Source organism: Fopius arisanus, unplaced genomic scaffold (assembly GCF_000806365.1).
Source record: "Fopius arisanus strain USDA-PBARC FA_bdor unplaced genomic scaffold, ASM80636v1 scaffold00007, whole genome shotgun sequence".
In the NCBI taxonomy this organism is placed as follows: Eukaryota; Metazoa; Arthropoda; class Insecta; order Hymenoptera; family Braconidae; genus Fopius; species Fopius arisanus.
The window spans coordinates 205,474-224,222 of NW_011887746.1; the positions used below are offsets into that span (position 1 = coordinate 205,474).

The window sequence follows — 18,749 nt, forward strand, 5'->3', positions numbered from 1 at the left end:
TTATTTATGTCTCTACGTATATTTTTGAATGTTATCACCCAAAGAGAATGTTCTAAATACTCAAATGTTTTTAATCGAAAAAACGCTTTATCGTTGTTATCAGTAGAAACCGCTTATTTCACGTGTGTCACGATTTCAATAATTTTCCGTCGCACCTGCAATTTCTTGGCAGTTACTCGTCATAATTCTCTGACTCCTCATGGAGTTTTGTCATTGTCATAAAAGAGGGAAATGAAAAAGCTTGAAAAATTATCCAAAGAGTTGAAGAAATATTTCCTTCTAACCCAATACTTCCCACTCTTCTTCAAGATTAAATTCAATTTTTCAATCCACCTCGCATCATCGGAAGAGTAAAATCATGAATTTCCTTGCTGAATCAGCGGAAATATCTCCTGATCAGTTGTCCCCGAAATTTCAGGTAATGCATTTGATTACTCACAGGTTAACTGTCAATCTGTCAACGAAATAATGAAAGAAAAATCTGTGATTTTTCCGGGTGAATTCAGTGATGGTTTACCCTGGGATTCCAGTTGAATCGCCGAGTCGATCCACTCTAGAACCCCCGGGCATTACTCCAGCTATTTATCAAACTCCCTCATCAACTCCATCAGTGATTTTGCCCCAACAACAGCTGGTGTACACCTCCTACAATGCATACTGTGGAGTTCCCCAAGTGCAATCGACATTCCCAGACATCCGAAGACATGCCGTCACCAATACTTCCCATTATAATTTGAGAACTCAAGGTTTGACATCCCCACTCACATCACTTCCTTCAAAGATATAAAAATAACAAAAAAATGTTATTCTAGACTATCGAAGTATCAGATCTCCCAAATGGAACCAGAAATCACGTCCTCGTTATAAAGAATACCCTCAAGTGGCACTTCAACAACCGATTCCTTTCCCCGCACCGGTTGTCCTGTATGATCCCCTCCAAAATCACCTGACAGCTCCACTGAATCCTGTCTACCTGCCAACCCCGACTTGTTACAGTCAGCCCTGTCCGACCGAGACTTTCTCAACGTACAATCAAACCGTCATACCCCACACGTATTACAAACCCCCCGACCCCCAACAATTCTGTGTCATCCACGACAGACCATCTGGTCAGTCCCAATTACCTCATCAAGGTGTTCAACAAACCCAACAAACACCCTATTATCTCACCCCATCGACTTACACCACAACAAGACCCTATAGAAACAGCTCCACTGGTTTTTCCTCCAGTCCTGGAGCTGCTTCATCTCATGGACAATCAAACTCCAATTTTATGGATTACTCCAATGATAAAATTGCACCAGCCCCTGGGGCTATGAAGATTCAGCACTCTGAGCTCCTGTATCCGGAGAGAAATTCATTGACGTCTGAAAATCGTTCAAATCTGAATGAATCAGTCTTTGAGGTAATTCAATTATCGCTTAATTATCTCAATAGGCTAATAGATCATTTGACAATCAGCCAAAGAAATAATTGTATTTACCTAGATGATGGAAAATCCCAAGGCCGAGAATCCTCCCCACACCCCTACAAAGTCCTCTTCCAAGCTGGACAAGTACTTCGACGATTCTTCGAATTTCGATTTTACGATTGAAGCCGAGAAGATGGTGTCAGCCTTGTGCAATACCTCTCTAGAGCTCGACAAGAGCGAGGAGCCCGCAAAAATTCCCTTGCTGAAACCCGAGGGTATCTCAAAGCACTACAAGTCGTGGTACCTCGATGATTACCCCAAGTCATCAAGAACAGTAGAAACTCAAACATCTCACCCAGAGGATCTACAGTCTCCCGAGGTCATTCGCAGAATGATCTACACAGGTTGCACTGAAATGGAGAATCTCCTGACCCCTTCGAACTCCAGTTATCGAAGGAACTGGCTATTGAGTCTATCCTCAGCGACAAAAATCGCCCTGTCGAAGTCCTCCACATGCTTCCCCATCTACCTGAATGACAGAGCATTCGGTCAAGACCTCATGAATTCATTCCTCCGGATTAGCAACGGTTGGCTAGCCCTGGACAACTACCTGAACAAACAACCGAACCTCTCCCTCTCCCAGAAGTTCGATAAAGACCTCCAGAAGTCCTTCAAAGCTTGGGAGTCCGCCACCTCTACTCTTTTAGACAACATCACGAAGAACTTCAAGAAGTTGGACACGAGCTCAGAGGAGCCCTTTCAAGAGAATCCTTCGCACACCTCATCCTTCCCCGGAGACGTCTCGCTCTACGTAAACTACAATCTCTTCAGTAACTCCCCGGGCCTGATGACGACCTCCCAAGTACTCAAAACAAATCGCAACGTCTCCTATCCAATGCTTCAAACCAACGAGCAAAAGCCCCGATGGCTGTCAGTGGCAAGAGAAAGCAAAGTCCGTACCAAATGGACAATCACCGAGAATTCCAGGAACGTGAATGACCTGCAGACATTTCCAACTCACATTCAAAACTTGATGATGCCCCAGCCATCGGAGAGTACTAATATCGAAACGACGATGAGCATCTGGAGCCCCTGCATTTCCTCTGCCCCTTTATACTCAAATCTCCTTTACCCAAATCAGAATTCCTCGAATGTGACTCTAGTCGGTCAAATGGAATCGAAGAAGATCGATAACTCGTCTGCGGAGGGTGAAACTATTAATCTATCCGCTTGGTTTGCGAGCATGAGGAGCAGAGACGACTCGCCTTCTCCAGGAGGTCCTCAGAATTTCTGGGGTACATCCAAAACCTCCATGAGCCTCCGGGAAACCCCGAAGAGCACTTTCGACGTCGTGGGTACCTCCAAGATGGACGCCAATCGTCAATTGAGGACACTGAAGAACATGAGGATGATCCAGAGTGCTCCCTGGACTGCAAATCAGATCCTGGAGGAGCAAAATTCCACGAAAAAAAAACCAGACGACAGCATTAAAGATACGCAGGTCTACATGAAGCCTGGGAGCTACAACGTCCCGAAGAAGAGGGGCCAGTCGAAACGCTCTCGAAAAAATGACTCCTCAGGGTTTAAGAAGAACTGCCCTCCAGCTGAATCGGTCCTTAAGCCTCCAACAACATTCTTGGAAGCGTATCGAAAACCAGATGCTGGGGAGAACCCCGAAATCACTTCGGAGAAAGGGAATTTCTCGAATGTCACATCATCATCGTCGTCTACATGCTCTCAGGATGTCCGGAGGGATGTGACTTGGAAGGCAGCTTGTGCGTCAGCTGAATTGCTCCTCGATGCTCTGAATGTGAAGAAAAAGCCGAAAATTTTCGAGCGGAAGGATGAGGACTTCCATTTCGGTTATGAAGCTTCTGAAGAGGAGGAGGATGAAACGCTAAAATCGATTGTTGTGGACTCGAATGGGAGTGGAAAGGAAGGAGAAAAGAGGACCAATGTAAAGACAGACTCTTGGTTGATCAAGACATTGAATAATGCAGCTAAAAATGGAGAGAATTCGACAAAATGCTCGGGGGATGAACAACGGAATAGCAATCGAATGAGAGAGCCTTGGGCAAAGCCTCAGGATAATGATAGATCGTTTTCCCTGGAGACGAGTCATACTGTTGCTGTCATGACGCTTGTCGATGCCGTGGGGAAGGCAACCTATTCAGAGACTGTTCGGAGATTTTCAACAACGACTAAACCAACATCGTCGAAGTTCTCGTCACAAAAATGTCTGGGGAGTTCTGAATCTCCCAAGGACATGCCCATTTGCAGTGTGACTGAGGATGATGAGAGGGTAGAGGAAATTGGTGCCAAGGTAGCTTCTGAGAAATCTGGGAAACCGAGAAAGGGTAAGGGGCAATCGAATGATAAGGGATGGTCTGTTTGGTATAGTTCGAGGAGAAAACAGCAGAGTAACTCCTTGGAACCGGCTACACTGGAGAAGCTCTCGAGTATTTATCGGATTCTGTGGAAGATGGATGTTACGAGGCTATTCAAGTTTCCAGCGGGAAGCTCCAAGGAGACTGAGAGCTCATTCAATTTTACTGTAAGAATTCGAATGAATTGTTCGGTAGAAAGAGAATAATCGGTGTAATCTTGAATGGCTGAGCGATTTTTTCCTTGGAAAACTGAGACATTGCACTGTTTTCAGATTGAAGATTATCGAAAGGTGATCAAGAGTCCAATGTTTCTGGAGACTATTGGTTACAAACTGAAAAATCAGGTCTACAGGAAAGTTGAGCACGTGATCAGGGACTTTAGGAAGATTGTCCATAATTCAAAGACTTATCACAAGGTTTGTAATTAGTTGAATCGATCGTTAATCGTTTGATAATGACAGAGAAAAATCTTCTTTTCAGAATGACAAAGATTGCACTGAGAAAATCGACGTGTTATCCAGGAAACTGGAGGAGTTGGTGGACCAAAATTTCGCTGATGATATTCAACCGAAATCTATGTTATCACAAAGTATATCGGCCATTCCAGCTGCCTCTGGCAGTCCGAAACAGATTGACGAGAAAGAAATAACTGCGTCGACTCGACGAAGTGCACCGAATCCTACACTCACTCGTTATTTATAATATTGTTGTGTTGTTTATTTTTTCTTGTGATTATCATTCCCACCCACAACTAGATTTTTCATACTTCAGATGCAATGATAATTAGAAGAATAATTCCCAGAATAATGTTGTGTGACGAAGGGAAAAGTGAATTCGATTTATTATATCTCAAGTTTTTGTGAGAATGGAGAACATTTTCAAAATCATGTTAGAAATGAATTTGTGATTAGTGATGAATAAGAGATAGAGATAAATACAAAGTCTTTTAATTCATTCGAGACTTCTGGTATATTGGCGGATTTAAAAATTCAAAATTACACTCACCCATTCTCCCCAGGTGACCATTCCCGCCGATACCGTTATTCCAATTTCATATGCACAATCAACAATCGCGAATAAATGCCTCAAAAATTCTCGGCAATTAATAAAAATACTGACATCAACACACATAAATGTCACAGATAATTTTTCACACTATCTATCACTCAAATTTTCACTGTCCACCTCCAAAAAAAATGCAAAATGTCTAATAAAAGAAACAACGATAAATTTCACGAAAAATCTGAAACTTCATTCCCCACTTCATCCAGATGTCGCCATAAAATGGAGTAGTGTAAAAAAAAATGGCGGCGGTGTAGTCCCTTTGGTTCCCGGACCCTCCACAAAATCTGAAAATCGAAAAATCCCCCGAAAAAAGATAAAAATCATACGACTAGATTTTACATCATTCGAAATTATAAATTACAAATGAAATAATAGAGACCAATAAAAACCCGACGAATCCATTGCAATCCGGATATAACTGATCAACTCCCTGTGATTATCCTCCCCCATAAATAGTGATAAACCCCAGGGAGCGATCACTAATAAAAAAAAAAGTGTATTTGAACTAAAAAATGAATTGGGAACTGATATCCGAAGTGAATGATCAGCTGAGTGAGACCGAGCTCCGTTATTACAACGACATATACGTCTACTGTTGTGACAGTTCTGATCCAGAGAATGTTCCAGTGTTGACAGCTGCTGAACTCTATCGTTCCGCAAATTTGCCACGTGAAGTAACATTGAAAATCCTAGAAATATGTTCAGGTCCAAAGTCAAATATTCATATGGGACGTAAGCAGTTTTACTGTTCCTTGAAATTAGTGGCAGCTCATCAATCAGGTATCGACATAAATAGAGACCTAACGACAGACACGTTGAGCATGATAATGGCATTGCCTAGATTTTCATGGCCAACATCAGGTGACGAGGATTCAAAGAGTCAGAAAATAATGTCAAGATTACCTGAGAGTACAACTGAGAGTGAGAGTGATGCTGAGTCCCCAAGAGAGACTGGAGGTAGTACAGATTCACCAACTCCAACGAACAGTGTCACCCAGGAAAGAATCGATGGACTATTGGGCTCAGAGACTATTTTGGATTCAGCATCGGGTAGTTGGCAGGGTCTCTTGGTATCTGAGGAGCAGAGACAGCTCTTGGGTACTGAGGAGGAGAGCTCAGAGAGACACAGCAGTGATGATGATGGCGCGAGTTTTCCACCTGATGAAGTTTGGGTGATAAGCGACGAGCAGAGGGAATATTATGCAGCTCAATTTGGCAGATTACAGCCTGATCCTGATGGCCTGCTGGCTGGACCAGTTGCCAGGACATTTTTTGAAAAATCGAGACTACCAGTGGCCGAGTTGAGACGCATTTGGCAGCTTGCCGATGTCACCAGAGATGGTGCATTGTCATTACCTGAATTTTATGTGGCTATGCATCTTGTTGTATTGAGGAGAAATCATGTTCCACTTCCTGATGTTTTACCAGTGAGTTTAGCTATTTCGTTGGGTGCTGTAGGGGCTAGTGTTGGAGCGCCACCACCGCCACCACCACCACCACCTCCACCAACTCCACCAGAAAGTGTCAAGACTGAGGGTGATGTTGTTGCTGGCATTCAGACTGGAGAGAAGAGTAAAGAGTGGACCAAATTTGTAGACTCACCCACTGGGAGTGGATCTCTCACTAGTCCTGGGCCTAAACCTGTTAATTTTGATTTTCAAAAAAGTGCAGTGGAGAGGGATCCCAAGATTTTACATCCTGTGCCATTGAGACTGACACCTGAGGCAGCGATTTTGGCGTCTGGAGCTAATGGGAGCAATGGCGGAGTCATTGGGGATGAGGATGTGCTGGGGGTTGGATTGGTGCAGAGGGTTGCAGGAAAAAAAATAGAGGAGGGAATCGTTGTGACACCCAAAAAGGATCCACCACCACCACCACCACCTAGGCCCTACCGGACGCACACCAGGAGTTCTAGTCTTGATCTTAATAAATTAGGTAAAGGAAAAATAGGATTTTTACATATTTTCATAATTACATATTATATATTAACCATATTTTTCTTCAGGTAAAAATGGACAGAATTTTCTGGGAGCACCGCCATCAGTTCCGCCGAGAGTTTCACCGGGATCTGTAAGATTTTTTGTACTTTGCTTTGATGATTAAGTGAGTTTTCTTTTGAATTGTTAATTTACATCAATGTGAATTACAGAGCTCACCAAGGAAACTAGTTGGCCAAAAAAGCGAATGTGACAATCACAGGACGGTCAGCGAGAGTCAAGGATTCGTCGCTGATTTTTCACACTTCTCACCAAAAGGTGATGACAATACTGGTAACGTGGAAAGTGGGACTACATCCCAGAGTCAACAGTTTGCTGGACACTGCGGTGCATTTCATATCTATAGGAAGCCTAGTCCAAGTAATCAATGATTAACACCCTCTAGTACATTTATTTTCTCCTAATATCTTCGATCATCTAACAAAATCATTTAGGTTCTGTGCCTGAAAGTTTGAAGACATTCCCTGAATCTGGTTTCAGCATGAGAAATATTAATTCAGTTCTTAAATACAATTGAAAAAATATTTAGGAGAGGCCTAATTATCGGTATTGATTTCAGAACGTGGTGAAGGAGAAGATGAGACTGGAAAAGATGATACTGATAGCAGCAAACAATTAACCCTCGAAGAACTGCGTGAAAAAAATGCAGAATTACGTTCAGTTTGTGAAGAATTGACTCGTGAATTAGCTAGTGCACTTCAAGAGAGAATTAATCTACGTGCAAAACTACTTCTCATAACCTGATCAACATTTATACACCCATGTATTCATCACAGTGCTCGTTCCCTATCCTCCTAATTTCGTTCTTTTCTCTACTCCCGATTTTCCCTTTCGGAAATTTCAAAATATAATCAATTATTGTATTCTTTTTTTTTATTTATTTACACATGAAGGAGGGATTTTTCCTCCAGTTATTATTTTGACACTAGAATTTTCTGGATAATCCACTGTTCTGCCAACTCACGTTCCGATTGAAGACTAATATATCAGATTAATGAAGGAAGAAATAAAGCCTACGAAATGTATATTGGAATTATATCAACTAATGGCTGTGTTTAACATCTAAACATTCTTTAGAATGAATTATTTTTTGATAAGTGCAGTTTTTATTGGTTTCAATCTCGCTAATAAAAAATTGATGCAATTTATGAATCCATACTATTATTTCAATATCGTCTTCAATAGTCCATTAAAAATCATGTGATAATGATGGAATATTCTTTCTAAGATATGTTTGGATTGACCACAGCCCAGTCTCGATTTTTTGGCTCAACAAATTAGGGAAAACTGTAATTGAGCCAAAGGGCAAAAATGTATTTTCGTAATTCTTATTACCAGTGTATAATACCAATCAAAAGCAAAACTTATTTATTCGTTGTAACACTGACAAAAAAAAGTAACAAGTTTGATGAAAGAAAATAATTTACAAAGCAAAAGTATTGATATTTGCTGTGTTATCGAACAATGAGAATGAAATAATTATTTAATTATCGCATTCTTTTAACTGTTCAAATGCGACTGGAATATATGTATATAACTATTAGAGATGGAAAGAAAAAGATATTAGGGATGAAAATATGTTCGGGAGTGAAGGAATTTGCTTTCTGTATGGCAATGATCAGCCAATGAATAAATAATGAATAAACAGCTTTCTCTACATAGACAAGTAGATAAAAAAAACCTGAATTGAATTGAACAGTTATCTACAATTGAAAGAATTTTTTGTGATAAAAATGAGAGGAGAAATAAATATAACAAGAATAAAACCATGATTACACCGATATTAACTTATTATTTATTATTTCTAGACTTCTAATTCTTTGGAACTGTAATAAAATCTCTAATCGCCATCAGAACTAGATGACTCATAAGACACGAGTGAAGTATTGACATTCGATGAACTGGAGCTGTCAGAATTACTCAGAATTTTTTTCTGTTCAATTATTTGTGGTTTACTCTGAATGCCTAGATTTCCTTTTCGTTTAGATTTGGATTTGGAGACAATTGAGACCAATCGTTTGAGTGACAGAGTTTTGTTTCTCTTTGGTTCCCTTTTTTTGTTACGCATGAGAATTCTCGCCAATTTAACGTCATCCTCATGCTCATCTACTAGATCCAATTCGACTCCAACACTCTTCAATAAAGGAATTTCTTTTTTCCTCTCTTTGTCCTCGTTCTTTCGACTCCTGAAAGCAGCACGAAGTGCGGCATTTGCCGAATAGTCGTCCTGCCATCGCGATTCATTTTTAGCTAGAATTTTGTTTATAGCTGGATCCTGTGTTTTCGATGCTTTCAAGTCATCCACACCGTGTTCTAATTTGAACATTGCATCATCGTACAGTCTTTTTGATACTTCTTTTGTCTCGGGTACCACTTGTTCATTTTCCTTTGGATCCCAACGGTTTTCCTGACGACGAGCTCCACTCTCTATGACATACGTTAAATTCTGAAAAATTAACGAAGAAAATTACTTAATATTTTATCAGCTGATTGAACTCAACAATAATAGCAGACATACTCCTGGATCGGTTTTTATTTCGAAATGATTGTCACACAAATGACATTTCATTCGAAACGAGTACAGCGGAGTGCTGTAGTACATTCCGATTTTTTTCTTCTCAGCATTGTAACGCACTCCCATGCCAATATGATTTCCACAGCCCTCACACCAGATATTAAAGGGCATTTCAAATCTAATGATGAGGATTCCCATGTGGAGTTTACGAGCTCGTTCTCGAAGAGCATGAGTACCCAGGAACTTGTTGAGACCCCCGACCTTGGGGTCATAATCTGGAGGATAATATAAATTCTGTCCCTTACGTTCACCCATTGTTTCTGGAAAGAAAAGTTAAATAAATTTTTGCTGAATATAACCTAACTTTTTATTTTTAATTAATTTATCTCCCAGTCTCACCTGAATTTGTATTAACAAAACTGCTGAACGTTAATTAGTACACAATTATCTCTAAAAATAATTAAGACCGTTGAAATCAGTGCTTGAATCTTTACATTCAAGTTAGATTGATAACATTGACAGAAAGTTGTATTCAGCCCGTGAACATCGATACTTTGCAGAATCGATACAGCTTTCGATAGTCTCAATCGATCCTTAGGTCGACATTTCTTCGCTGGTATCGATATTTACAGTTTTTGAACAGAAAAATATGTCCGTAAAAAATATAAACACTTTGTTCACGAAAAAATTGTTTATCAATTTTTATTTGATCCTCATATTGCTTCCGCGCAAAATTTCAATTTTCATCTTTAAAACAGGTCAACAGAAGGGGTTGGATCAGCACTGAGTTACATTTGATCCATTCTGGATATCCAGCTGGATCATTATGACGAAGTACTTTGCCATCGCACTGAAAACCTGAAGACAATAATAAAAATGAACATCTCAAGATTGTAAAAATAAAAAATATCACTCACTGTAAACAAAAGCGATGAGTGAAGACAGATTATTCCAAATAAAGAGAATTTCAGTGGCTTCTGGAGAATTCGTAACGATATAATTTTCACCTGTCCCATCAGTAATTCAATAATTAATAATTCAATGATTAATAATGCAATAATTAATTCAATTTTTCTCGTCTCCTCACCGTATTTACCACGTATACAGGATAATATTCAGTAATCATATGATGAAATGTATTCCCCATCGCATTCGCCTGAAGAACAACATCATTGATCACTTCATTTGTTATCAGTACTTCAATAGTATGTATTATCAGCCAAGTTATAAATATGGCAAGTTTCAACGAAATGGTGAATTTGTTCATAGAATGTAGACAAATGACGTACAAGTACGACGCCATGTCAACGAAGTGTGTCAACAGAATAAATAACATTGGGGCTCGGAAGTACTGTTCTATGATTTTCAGAATACCTCGAAGTTCCATGTGTACTTCAGCAAGTACTCTGAGACACATGATTTCATTATCACAACTGCAAGACCTAGAATAGATTACCAATTCACATGCTAGCGGTGTTGGAGTGAATATCAATTTACCTTCCACGATGAATATTCAATTGCGACATATTGATTGGTAATTTTTTGACACAATCATTGACAATTGATAGATGACGTTTCACATTTAAGACCGCACATATGAAGTACACGGTACAAGTATGAGGAAGTACTCGAAAAGTATTGAAGATGAACCATAAAACCATGCGGTCGAGTCCTACAATTGTTACGTCAAAAAAAACTAACATGTTGTAGGTGTTTAAGCAGAAGTACACACTATTTACTAGAAGTGCGAGATAATTGGATTTTTTCACTATTGTATCGTTATTCGTTTCAATTTCTAGAGCCCGTAATGAGGCTGATAGATCATTGAAGCCATTGATTATCACACGGAGAAGATCTTGAGAGAAGGCTGCATTGATCCATATTGACAGGATTGTTAAGAATTCCAGAATAATACTGAGAGCGTCGGCGATCATGACGAGAGGAGTTTCACAGGGTAATACATGCGTCATCCGAAATTTCATCAGGAGAATAAAAAGGACGACGTAAATAACACAAAGTGTACATATATAAATTGTCGCCACATAACAACGCACTAAAACTCTTTCATTGGAATATTTAAAAGACCATACACCTAGAATTTTGAAATAATAATAGATAAATCGGTTGAGAAATCGTCCGCAGGTTTTTCTATCGATAATCATTTTTTATTTTATTAATGTAATCAGCGAGATTTGTTGATCCTTCAATTAGCAGTCGGTTGATTATTATGCATCCGTAAAAAGATGGAAAATGTTTTCGTACTGATCCGCCTGACTAGAACCGTTCGCAAAGAAAATAGCACACATCGATTTTTTGCATACCAATTTCATTGTACCACTTATACTCTTCACGTTGATGATCCATCACTTCTGATGACAGTAGTAATGTACAATGCGATATCGTTGATAAATCGATTTCTTCCACTCTTATCGTCAATAATCTTAATCAACACCGAGGCTTTTGTGATTGATTTTGGATATCGAGTTGTATCATTATCACAAAATAAGTGGCCATTGCATTGAAAACCTGAAAGAAGCGATAAGTTTAATGAATTCATGATTAAATCCCCTGAAATAAAATATTACACTGCGTAACAATGATGAATTTAAATCCATCAATCCGTATAGACTAAATTTCATTGGCTGTTGGATTATTCGTAGAGATATCACTTTCGCCTGCAGTGAAAAAATATGTGTAATGGTTTTTTTTAATATTAAATATTCCATGATTCCTCTCATTTCACTTACAGTATCACAGATAGTGGTTGGATAATATTTTGTAATCATCTGATGGAAAATATTTCCGGTGTAATTTGACTGATGAATAACTGAATTCACTGCTTCAACTGTCATCAGTACTTCAGCAATATGAATGATTAGCCATCCAAGAAACATCACAAATCCTGATCTCATAGTTCCATCGGATCCTTCCCTCAAATTCATACAGATGAGATAAAAATAGGAAGCTACGTCGATAAAATGCGCCAAAAGAAAAAAGAAAATGGGCATTCGGAAATATTTTTCTATCAATTCCAGAAGCGTTCGAATATCCCCGTGTACTTCAAAAAGACCTGTCAGATACTTCGCCTCCTGAACTTCCCAAATCCTGCAACAAAAAATGGTTCCCAAATGCTTGGTGAAAAATTGTTCAAAAAAATTGAATGATGAACAAAAAATCGAATACCTCCCGCAGGAAACAGTGACACCAGATAAACTGCAAACACTCTCGGGAAATTTCCCGATACATTTATTAATAAAACAGAGATATTGTCTCAATAATTCCAAAGAACAAATAAAAATCACTAGGATGATGTAACTGATACCCCGGACAGCGGTGAAAATACCTCTCGCGAGTCGATCGACCATTTCTGCAGAAGGTTTAATGACACTGTTCATAATCATTAAAATGAGATACGCACTATTTACTAGTAATACGAGATAGTTCATTCTCCGGATGATGCAGTTGGAATCTTCCTGATAGTCAAATCGTCGCAGAGACTCTGATATGCGGGTGAAATATCTAATGATAAGGCGAATCGTGTCCGTCAAAAATATTCCATTCAACCAGATAGACATGATCATCACAAATTCGAGAATAATTGTCGAACCGTTGGCAATCACAAATATGGGGGTCTCACAGGAATACGTCTGGGAGAATCTACACTTAATCGTAATCGAAAAAGTAATTGTGAAGAGTATGCAGAGAATCCACGTGTACACCGTAGAGATATTACAACGAAGTAACGTATGATCCCTGGAAAAATTAAATGGACACAAACCGAGAACTTTCAGGTAGTAATAGACAAATCGATTCAATGAATGATCGTGGACAATTTTTGTGATCATCCTAGCCGACATTCTGGAAGGAATAATCATTAGTTATTAGTCGACTGTACATTTTGATAGAGTGGTTTTTCCGGGAATAATCAATTCCGTAATTTATGAAATGCGATGGAGGGGAATTGGATGTGTCCTGAAAGCAACTTGTAGGGATGAAATATTTATGGGCTGCGATAAGACTTTATTGTCATTAATTATAATTTTATGCTGAATATACAAATAATCGATATATTATCTCACCAAGATCGATCACTTGTTTTAGTTTACGTAATGATAATTTTACGATAACAAATATTCGGTAATTTGAAATTACGCACTTTGATGTGAAATTTTTATGAATTTATTATTAACACCCGGTATTCACTTTCATGATGATGATGACGACGGGAATCACTGGAAATGGACACGGGGATATGATTTCTGTTAAAACCGAGAGGTACTAGGGCTTCTGAATTTTTTATTAATATGCGCCGACTGAGGTATAGACCACCGGCTGTCTCGTTAAAAATTCACTTTGTACCGGCAGGTTGTAATTAATCAGGTGGTGCCTGTAATTTTCCACGAAAAATTGATAGGAGAAATCTTCAAACAGAGGAAATGAAAAAAGCATTCTCCACTTTTTACACGAACAGTTCAAAGGGTTAAATATGGAAGATATTTTCAGAGATTCTCCCTTTTATTTTTACATACGAGTTATGAAATGGTTTGGCCAGTGGCCGTTTCAGTCCAAGATGGAAAGCAATATTCGGAAGTACCTGATAATATCACTCTTGCTGAGTATATTCGTGCCATCGGTAGTTAGACGAATCCAAAAAGAACAGTCATTAAATCATTCTGCTTAATCATATTTTCTGAACACTTTTTATCAAATCAGATTATCAAATTCTACGAATTTCGGAATGACGTCTACAAAATGATGGACTGCATTCCGATGTTGGGACTTCATCTCGCAAGTATATCGAAATTTATAAATTGGAGTTATCACCATGAAAAGGTACACATCGTTTTTTTTTTTCAATTGGCAGTTATTTAATTAATGGAATTGTAATGCAGATTGAACAGTTGCTAATGCACATGCAGTACGATTGGAGCAACTTGAGGAACAAATTCGATGCGGATATTCTGGAGAAATTTCGAAGGCCCAGTCAAATATTATACGTCATTTATGCAAGTACGAATAAAATTAACCAATTATTATTGCAATGACTCAACGATTTTTTTAGTAATAGGAATTTATGGAACAACAGCGGTGTATCTAGTTACTCCGCTTGTCCCAATAATTTTAAATATTGTATTGCCTCTGAATGAATCTCGACCGCATGTGTATGTTTATCATACGGAGTACTTCGTAGATCAGAACAAATATTATTATCCAATACAATTGCATGCATACATGACAATTCCAGTATCAGTTACATGTCTCGTTGCTTTCGATCAAATGTGCGCGATGTTCATTCAACACGCGTGTGGAATGTTGGAGATCCTGAAGTGCGTATAATAAATCTGATATATCAAATCCGAAAAATATTTAACATGATTATTTACAGAATGCATCTGCAAAATCTACATGCAACATTTCTGGCGAATGACGGGACAGCATTATCACTGAGAGAGGAAGCAGTTGCCAAAGAAATAATTTATTGTGTGCGAATACACAATCGAATTTTTAAGTAAACATTGCATCAACTTTTTTATCAACGCATTCCCCGCTTGAAGCGATTATGCACATTGTGATATTAATTTATTTGGATGATTGTGTAGATTTTTGGAGATCGTAGAACATTGGGATCAAGTTGTACTGTTGATCGTTGGAGCAGGAAATACAATGACTCTAACGGCTTGTGGAGTTGGAGTAAGTACCTCTCCCTAATTTTCAATCTAATTGTGAAAGAAAGTGCAATTATTAAAAAAAAACTGCAGGCTATTCTGAATAAACCAGATTTCTTGGGTTTTGTGAGATTGACTCTTTTCAATTTCGGGGGTACAATGCATCTGTTTTATAATTGCTGGCAAGGACACTTGATTCTTGAACAAGGCGAAAGTATTTTTATTCTGGCGTGAGTATTCCATGTAACAGAAGTTTCCAAAAGTTTCACAATTAATTTTCAGTTATCAGAATGAGTGGTATGAATTGCCATGCCATTTGCAGCGAATGCTATTACCCATAATGGCAAAGAGCATGAAACCACGTGAAATAACAGCTTGCAAGTTATTTCCAATGTCATTAGCAACCTTTGGAATGGCGAGTTGAACAATTTATGATTGATGATCCATAATTTTTAGTGGTCAATTAAATATTGATTATTGCTTCCAGGCGATGAGAGCATCTCTGTCATATTTCACTCTCTTCAAGTCCATGAAATGAATCCCTCGAGGGAAAAATCTCTGGGTAGAAAGTAGCAGACGATTAGTATTTGCGATTGATATTTATAGTTTTGAATAGTTTTTTAAATAAAGGATGCTAGAAGACGGTTGACTACAAATATTCCTTGACTTACTTGAATTAACAATGATTTTCATCAGATTCATTCTGAATATCAAGCTGTATCATTACGATAAAGTAAGTGGTGATTGCGCTAAAAACCTGTAATGCACGATTAATCCACTGAGTTCATGACAACTTGAGTGATAAAAAAACAATTACTGACTCTGTACATCAGCGATGGATTTAAATCTACGAATCCATACAAACTGAACTTCATTGGTTCCTGATGAATTCGTAAGGATATCATTTTCACCTGTAATTAACGTTAATAATTGCACAAAATTCATTATTCAAATAATAATGTCAACAGTTTCTGATAATTAAATGTTACCCACAGCCTCTACGACGTCTGTGGAATAATATTCAATAATTAATTTGTGGAAAATATTCCCTGTCTGATTTCCCTGAAGAATGACAGAGTTCACTGCCTCAATTGTTGCGAGCACTTCGACAACATGAATTATCAGCCACATGAGGAATAAGAGGAATGTGGCTGTGATAGGTTTATCGGGTCCTTGTTTTAAATGCAAACATATAACGTAGAAGTACGAGGCAATGTTGATGAAGTGTGCAATGAGAAAGAATAAAATTGGCGCTCGAAAATAAATCTCCACCATTTTCAAAATAGTTTGGAGTTCTACATGCACCTGGGCAAGTGCTCGAAGACAGATCACTTGATGACTGCAGCCTTGAGTCCTACAAGAAGATTCTCATCTTATAATTCCCCCCAAAATCAAATACCCCAGAGAAATGACCTTTCTGAAAATAATCCTTTTTCCATCGAAACCTTAAAACTGTCGGGATATCCTCTGACGAATCTATGAACGAAATGCAAATATCCTTTTAATGTCACTAATACACTGATGAATAATCCCGTAATGACATGGCCGATGCCACGACAACCGTTGAATGTTATCCGCACTAATAAATTAACGTGTCCTCGTGTGGGTATAATTACAAGTCCCAAAATAATTGTAATGATGTAACCACTAGTTATTAATATCACCATGTAATTAATTCTCCGTACGATAATGTCCAGATTTTTCGTGATATTTAGTTGTCTAAGGGACTGAGATATTCGTCGAAAGCCCTTCACAATTTCACATACGATATTTTGCAAAAAAATTGCATTTACCCAGACAGACACAATTGTTAAAAATTCAAAAATTATACTTAACATATCAGCGATCACAGAAATTGGAGTTTCGCATGAAAATATAACCGACGCCCTGTATTTCATCATCCAGATAAAAATAAATGTGTACACTGTGCCCAATCCGCATGTGTAAATTACCAGACTGGAGGATCGCACGCAAATATTTTCATGAGAAAAATTGAACGGGCATAAACCAAGGATCTTCAAGTAATAATAGGTAAATCGAGAAAGTGGTAAATCGTCTAGTTCTCTCATCCTCTCAATCCATGTGGTAATAGTTACTGAAGAATTGTCACGATATTGACGCGTATTTATCGGGGAAATGAGGAGTCCATTCTGAAAGTACATAGACAGCATAAAAATCGATTATTATCCTTTTAATATATCTGGAGATCGCTCGTTTGTCATCGAAACGACAGCTCGTGACAGTAGAATACGAATGAAAGGGATTTCTTGATGATTGGAATCAAAAATTCAAAATTTCAATATTTCAATCAACTAATTACTTCGTAATTTAATTAACCATCACCAAAAGACAACCATAACATCCATAATTATTATAGCACTTGGTAGATCGATTATTGATTACCCATTCACGACGAGCTCTTATTTCCCTATTTTGTCAGTTTCTTCCATAGCTTTCTTCTAAAACAATCGTGATGAAGTCGTTCTGTTCGAAGTCCTCCAATTTATTCAACGTCTCAATTAACTCAACAAAATTTGACAGTCTGGTGGACAAAGTTGTACTCAACTATTTCAAAATGATAGGATTATATCCCTTCGTGATAATGGATAATAGCAGTCTGAAATATTCCGTCCTGGGGACAATTCATACGTGCACATGTTCCATCATTTACGTATGCAGTTTTTTATACACAATAAGATACAGGCATTTAACATTTTCATTCGATGGCACTTATATGCTGTATTTTATGAATTATATGAGCGTAATTACTGAACTTATGGCGCTCATCGCTTGCTGGATAAATGTACTCTTTTCCGAACAGCTGTTGTCCACGATTATTAAAAAATCCAAGAAGATACAAAAATCCCTTGAAATCCTCGATATCACGCAGGACGATGAAGAACTGCTCAGACAAGCTAAGTATTTCGTAACATTCTGCATCATTGCTTTCCACATTCCAATATTCTATCATCACATGTTCTTCACATTTGAATCACTCATGGAACTCATCGCCTGGACAATTTGGAATACAATGCGCGGTAGCGTTCACATGATTCCAATAATTTATGTATCCTTGCTGATGATTATGAAAAAAAAAATCCGCACGATGAATGAATTCATTGAAAATATTCCCGAGGCAATGGAAACATGACATGAAATCCCAAGAGATAGGTGAGGACTTCTCTAATTAATTAGATTAATCAGTGAGTAACGGCTCTTGGATATATTGATGTTGCAGGGAATATGAGAAAGATATCGTCAGTCTTCTGAAAAGTTCTTCCAGCATAGAAGCTGATTTTAGAAGACTGCTGAAGATGATCGAAATTTTTTTTCGCGCACCAATATTGTTTAATTTATGTACGGACACATGGAATGTGACATCGTATACTTACGTAGTTTGTCTTCATGTTGTAAATGGTGACTGGAAATGGGAAGATTCTACTGCGTCTGTTATTCTGATGTTGTGGGCAGTTATCCACGTTGTTAGGGCCTTTATCACTATTGATATTGTGAATTCAACAATGAAGGAAGCAAATCGTGTGGCGTCTATTCTGCACCGGATATCCATTCCACGTAATCAAGTCGTCACTGATGAGGTAAATATTATTATTATTAGTTATCAATGTATCACACAATTGTACATAATTGTTTCTTTACTGTGGACTCAAGGTAAAAATGCTGTCACTACAACTTCTTCAGGATCCCACG

The 18,749-nt window shown here is 38.2% G+C and overlaps 5 protein-coding genes across 12 annotated transcripts; 3 read left to right on the plus strand and 2 right to left on the minus strand.

Moving 5' to 3' along the window:
* The first annotated feature begins 20 nt into the window (after window positions 1-20).
* LOC105273771 (uncharacterized) lies at window positions 21-4,716 on the plus strand. Its single transcript, XM_011316391.1, has 6 exons — window positions 21-418; window positions 507-746; window positions 813-1,405; window positions 1,488-3,965; window positions 4,071-4,214; window positions 4,279-4,716. The coding sequence occupies exons 2-6, from the start codon at window positions 509-511 to the stop codon at window positions 4,498-4,500; spliced, it is 3,675 nt and encodes a 1,224-aa protein (XP_011314693.1). The 5' UTR covers window positions 21-418; window positions 507-508; the 3' UTR covers window positions 4,501-4,716.
* Window positions 4,717-4,840: 124 nt separating this feature from the next.
* On the plus strand, window positions 4,841-8,641 carry Reps (RALBP1 associated Eps domain containing). 4 transcript variants are annotated; one of them, XM_011316402.1, is made up of 4 exons: window positions 4,841-6,798; window positions 6,869-6,933; window positions 7,013-7,187; window positions 7,420-8,641. In XM_011316402.1, exons 1-4 carry the CDS (start codon window positions 5,376-5,378, stop codon window positions 7,602-7,604), a joined length of 1,848 nt encoding a protein of 615 aa, XP_011314704.1. In that variant the 5' UTR covers window positions 4,841-5,375; the 3' UTR covers window positions 7,605-8,641. The 4 variants fall into 4 exon arrangements, with proteins under 4 accessions (XP_011314704.1, XP_011314705.1, XP_011314703.1 ...); XM_011316403.1 differs by having other exon boundaries at window positions 7,013-7,133; XM_011316401.1 differs by having other exon boundaries at window positions 4,842-6,798; window positions 7,013-7,220.
* LOC105273775 (coiled-coil domain-containing protein 130 homolog) lies at window positions 8,633-18,521 on the minus strand. 4 transcript variants are annotated; one of them, XM_011316399.1, is made up of 8 exons: window positions 18,434-18,521; window positions 12,123-12,480; window positions 11,697-11,901; window positions 10,463-10,531; window positions 10,293-10,382; window positions 9,775-10,233; window positions 9,379-9,695; window positions 8,633-9,306 (listed from the first exon to the last, which is right to left on the minus strand). In XM_011316399.1, the coding sequence occupies exons 7-8, from the start codon at window positions 9,688-9,690 to the stop codon at window positions 8,701-8,703; spliced, it is 918 nt and encodes a 305-aa protein (XP_011314701.1). In that variant the 5' UTR covers window positions 9,691-9,695; window positions 9,775-10,233; window positions 10,293-10,382; window positions 10,463-10,531; window positions 11,697-11,901; window positions 12,123-12,480; window positions 18,434-18,521; the 3' UTR covers window positions 8,633-8,700. The 4 variants fall into 4 exon arrangements, with proteins under 4 accessions (XP_011314701.1, XP_011314700.1, XP_011314702.1 ...); XM_011316398.1 differs by having other exon boundaries at window positions 10,463-10,817; window positions 10,873-11,901; XM_011316400.1 differs by lacking the exons at window positions 8,633-9,306; window positions 9,379-9,695 and adding an exon at window positions 10,873-11,047 and having other exon boundaries at window positions 10,463-10,817; window positions 18,434-18,520.
* On the plus strand, window positions 13,847-15,680 carry LOC105273774 (odorant receptor Or2-like). 2 transcript variants are annotated; one of them, XM_011316395.1, is made up of 9 exons: window positions 13,847-14,008; window positions 14,089-14,208; window positions 14,268-14,385; window positions 14,438-14,702; window positions 14,762-14,884; window positions 14,976-15,066; window positions 15,135-15,271; window positions 15,324-15,456; window positions 15,529-15,680. In XM_011316395.1, exons 1-9 carry the CDS (start codon window positions 13,862-13,864, stop codon window positions 15,577-15,579), a joined length of 1,185 nt encoding a protein of 394 aa, XP_011314697.1. In that variant the 5' UTR covers window positions 13,847-13,861; the 3' UTR covers window positions 15,580-15,680. The 2 variants fall into 2 exon arrangements, with proteins under 2 accessions (XP_011314697.1, XP_011314698.1); XM_011316396.1 differs by having other exon boundaries at window positions 14,621-14,702.
* Window positions 15,463-16,812, minus strand: LOC105273773 (gustatory receptor 68a-like). Its single transcript, XM_011316394.1, has 4 exons — window positions 16,035-16,812; window positions 15,863-15,952; window positions 15,713-15,798; window positions 15,463-15,599 (listed from the first exon to the last, which is right to left on the minus strand). Exons 1-3 carry the CDS (start codon window positions 16,314-16,316, stop codon window positions 15,718-15,720), a joined length of 453 nt encoding a protein of 150 aa, XP_011314696.1. The 5' UTR covers window positions 16,317-16,812; the 3' UTR covers window positions 15,463-15,599; window positions 15,713-15,717.
* Window positions 18,522-18,749: the final 228 nt, after the last annotated feature.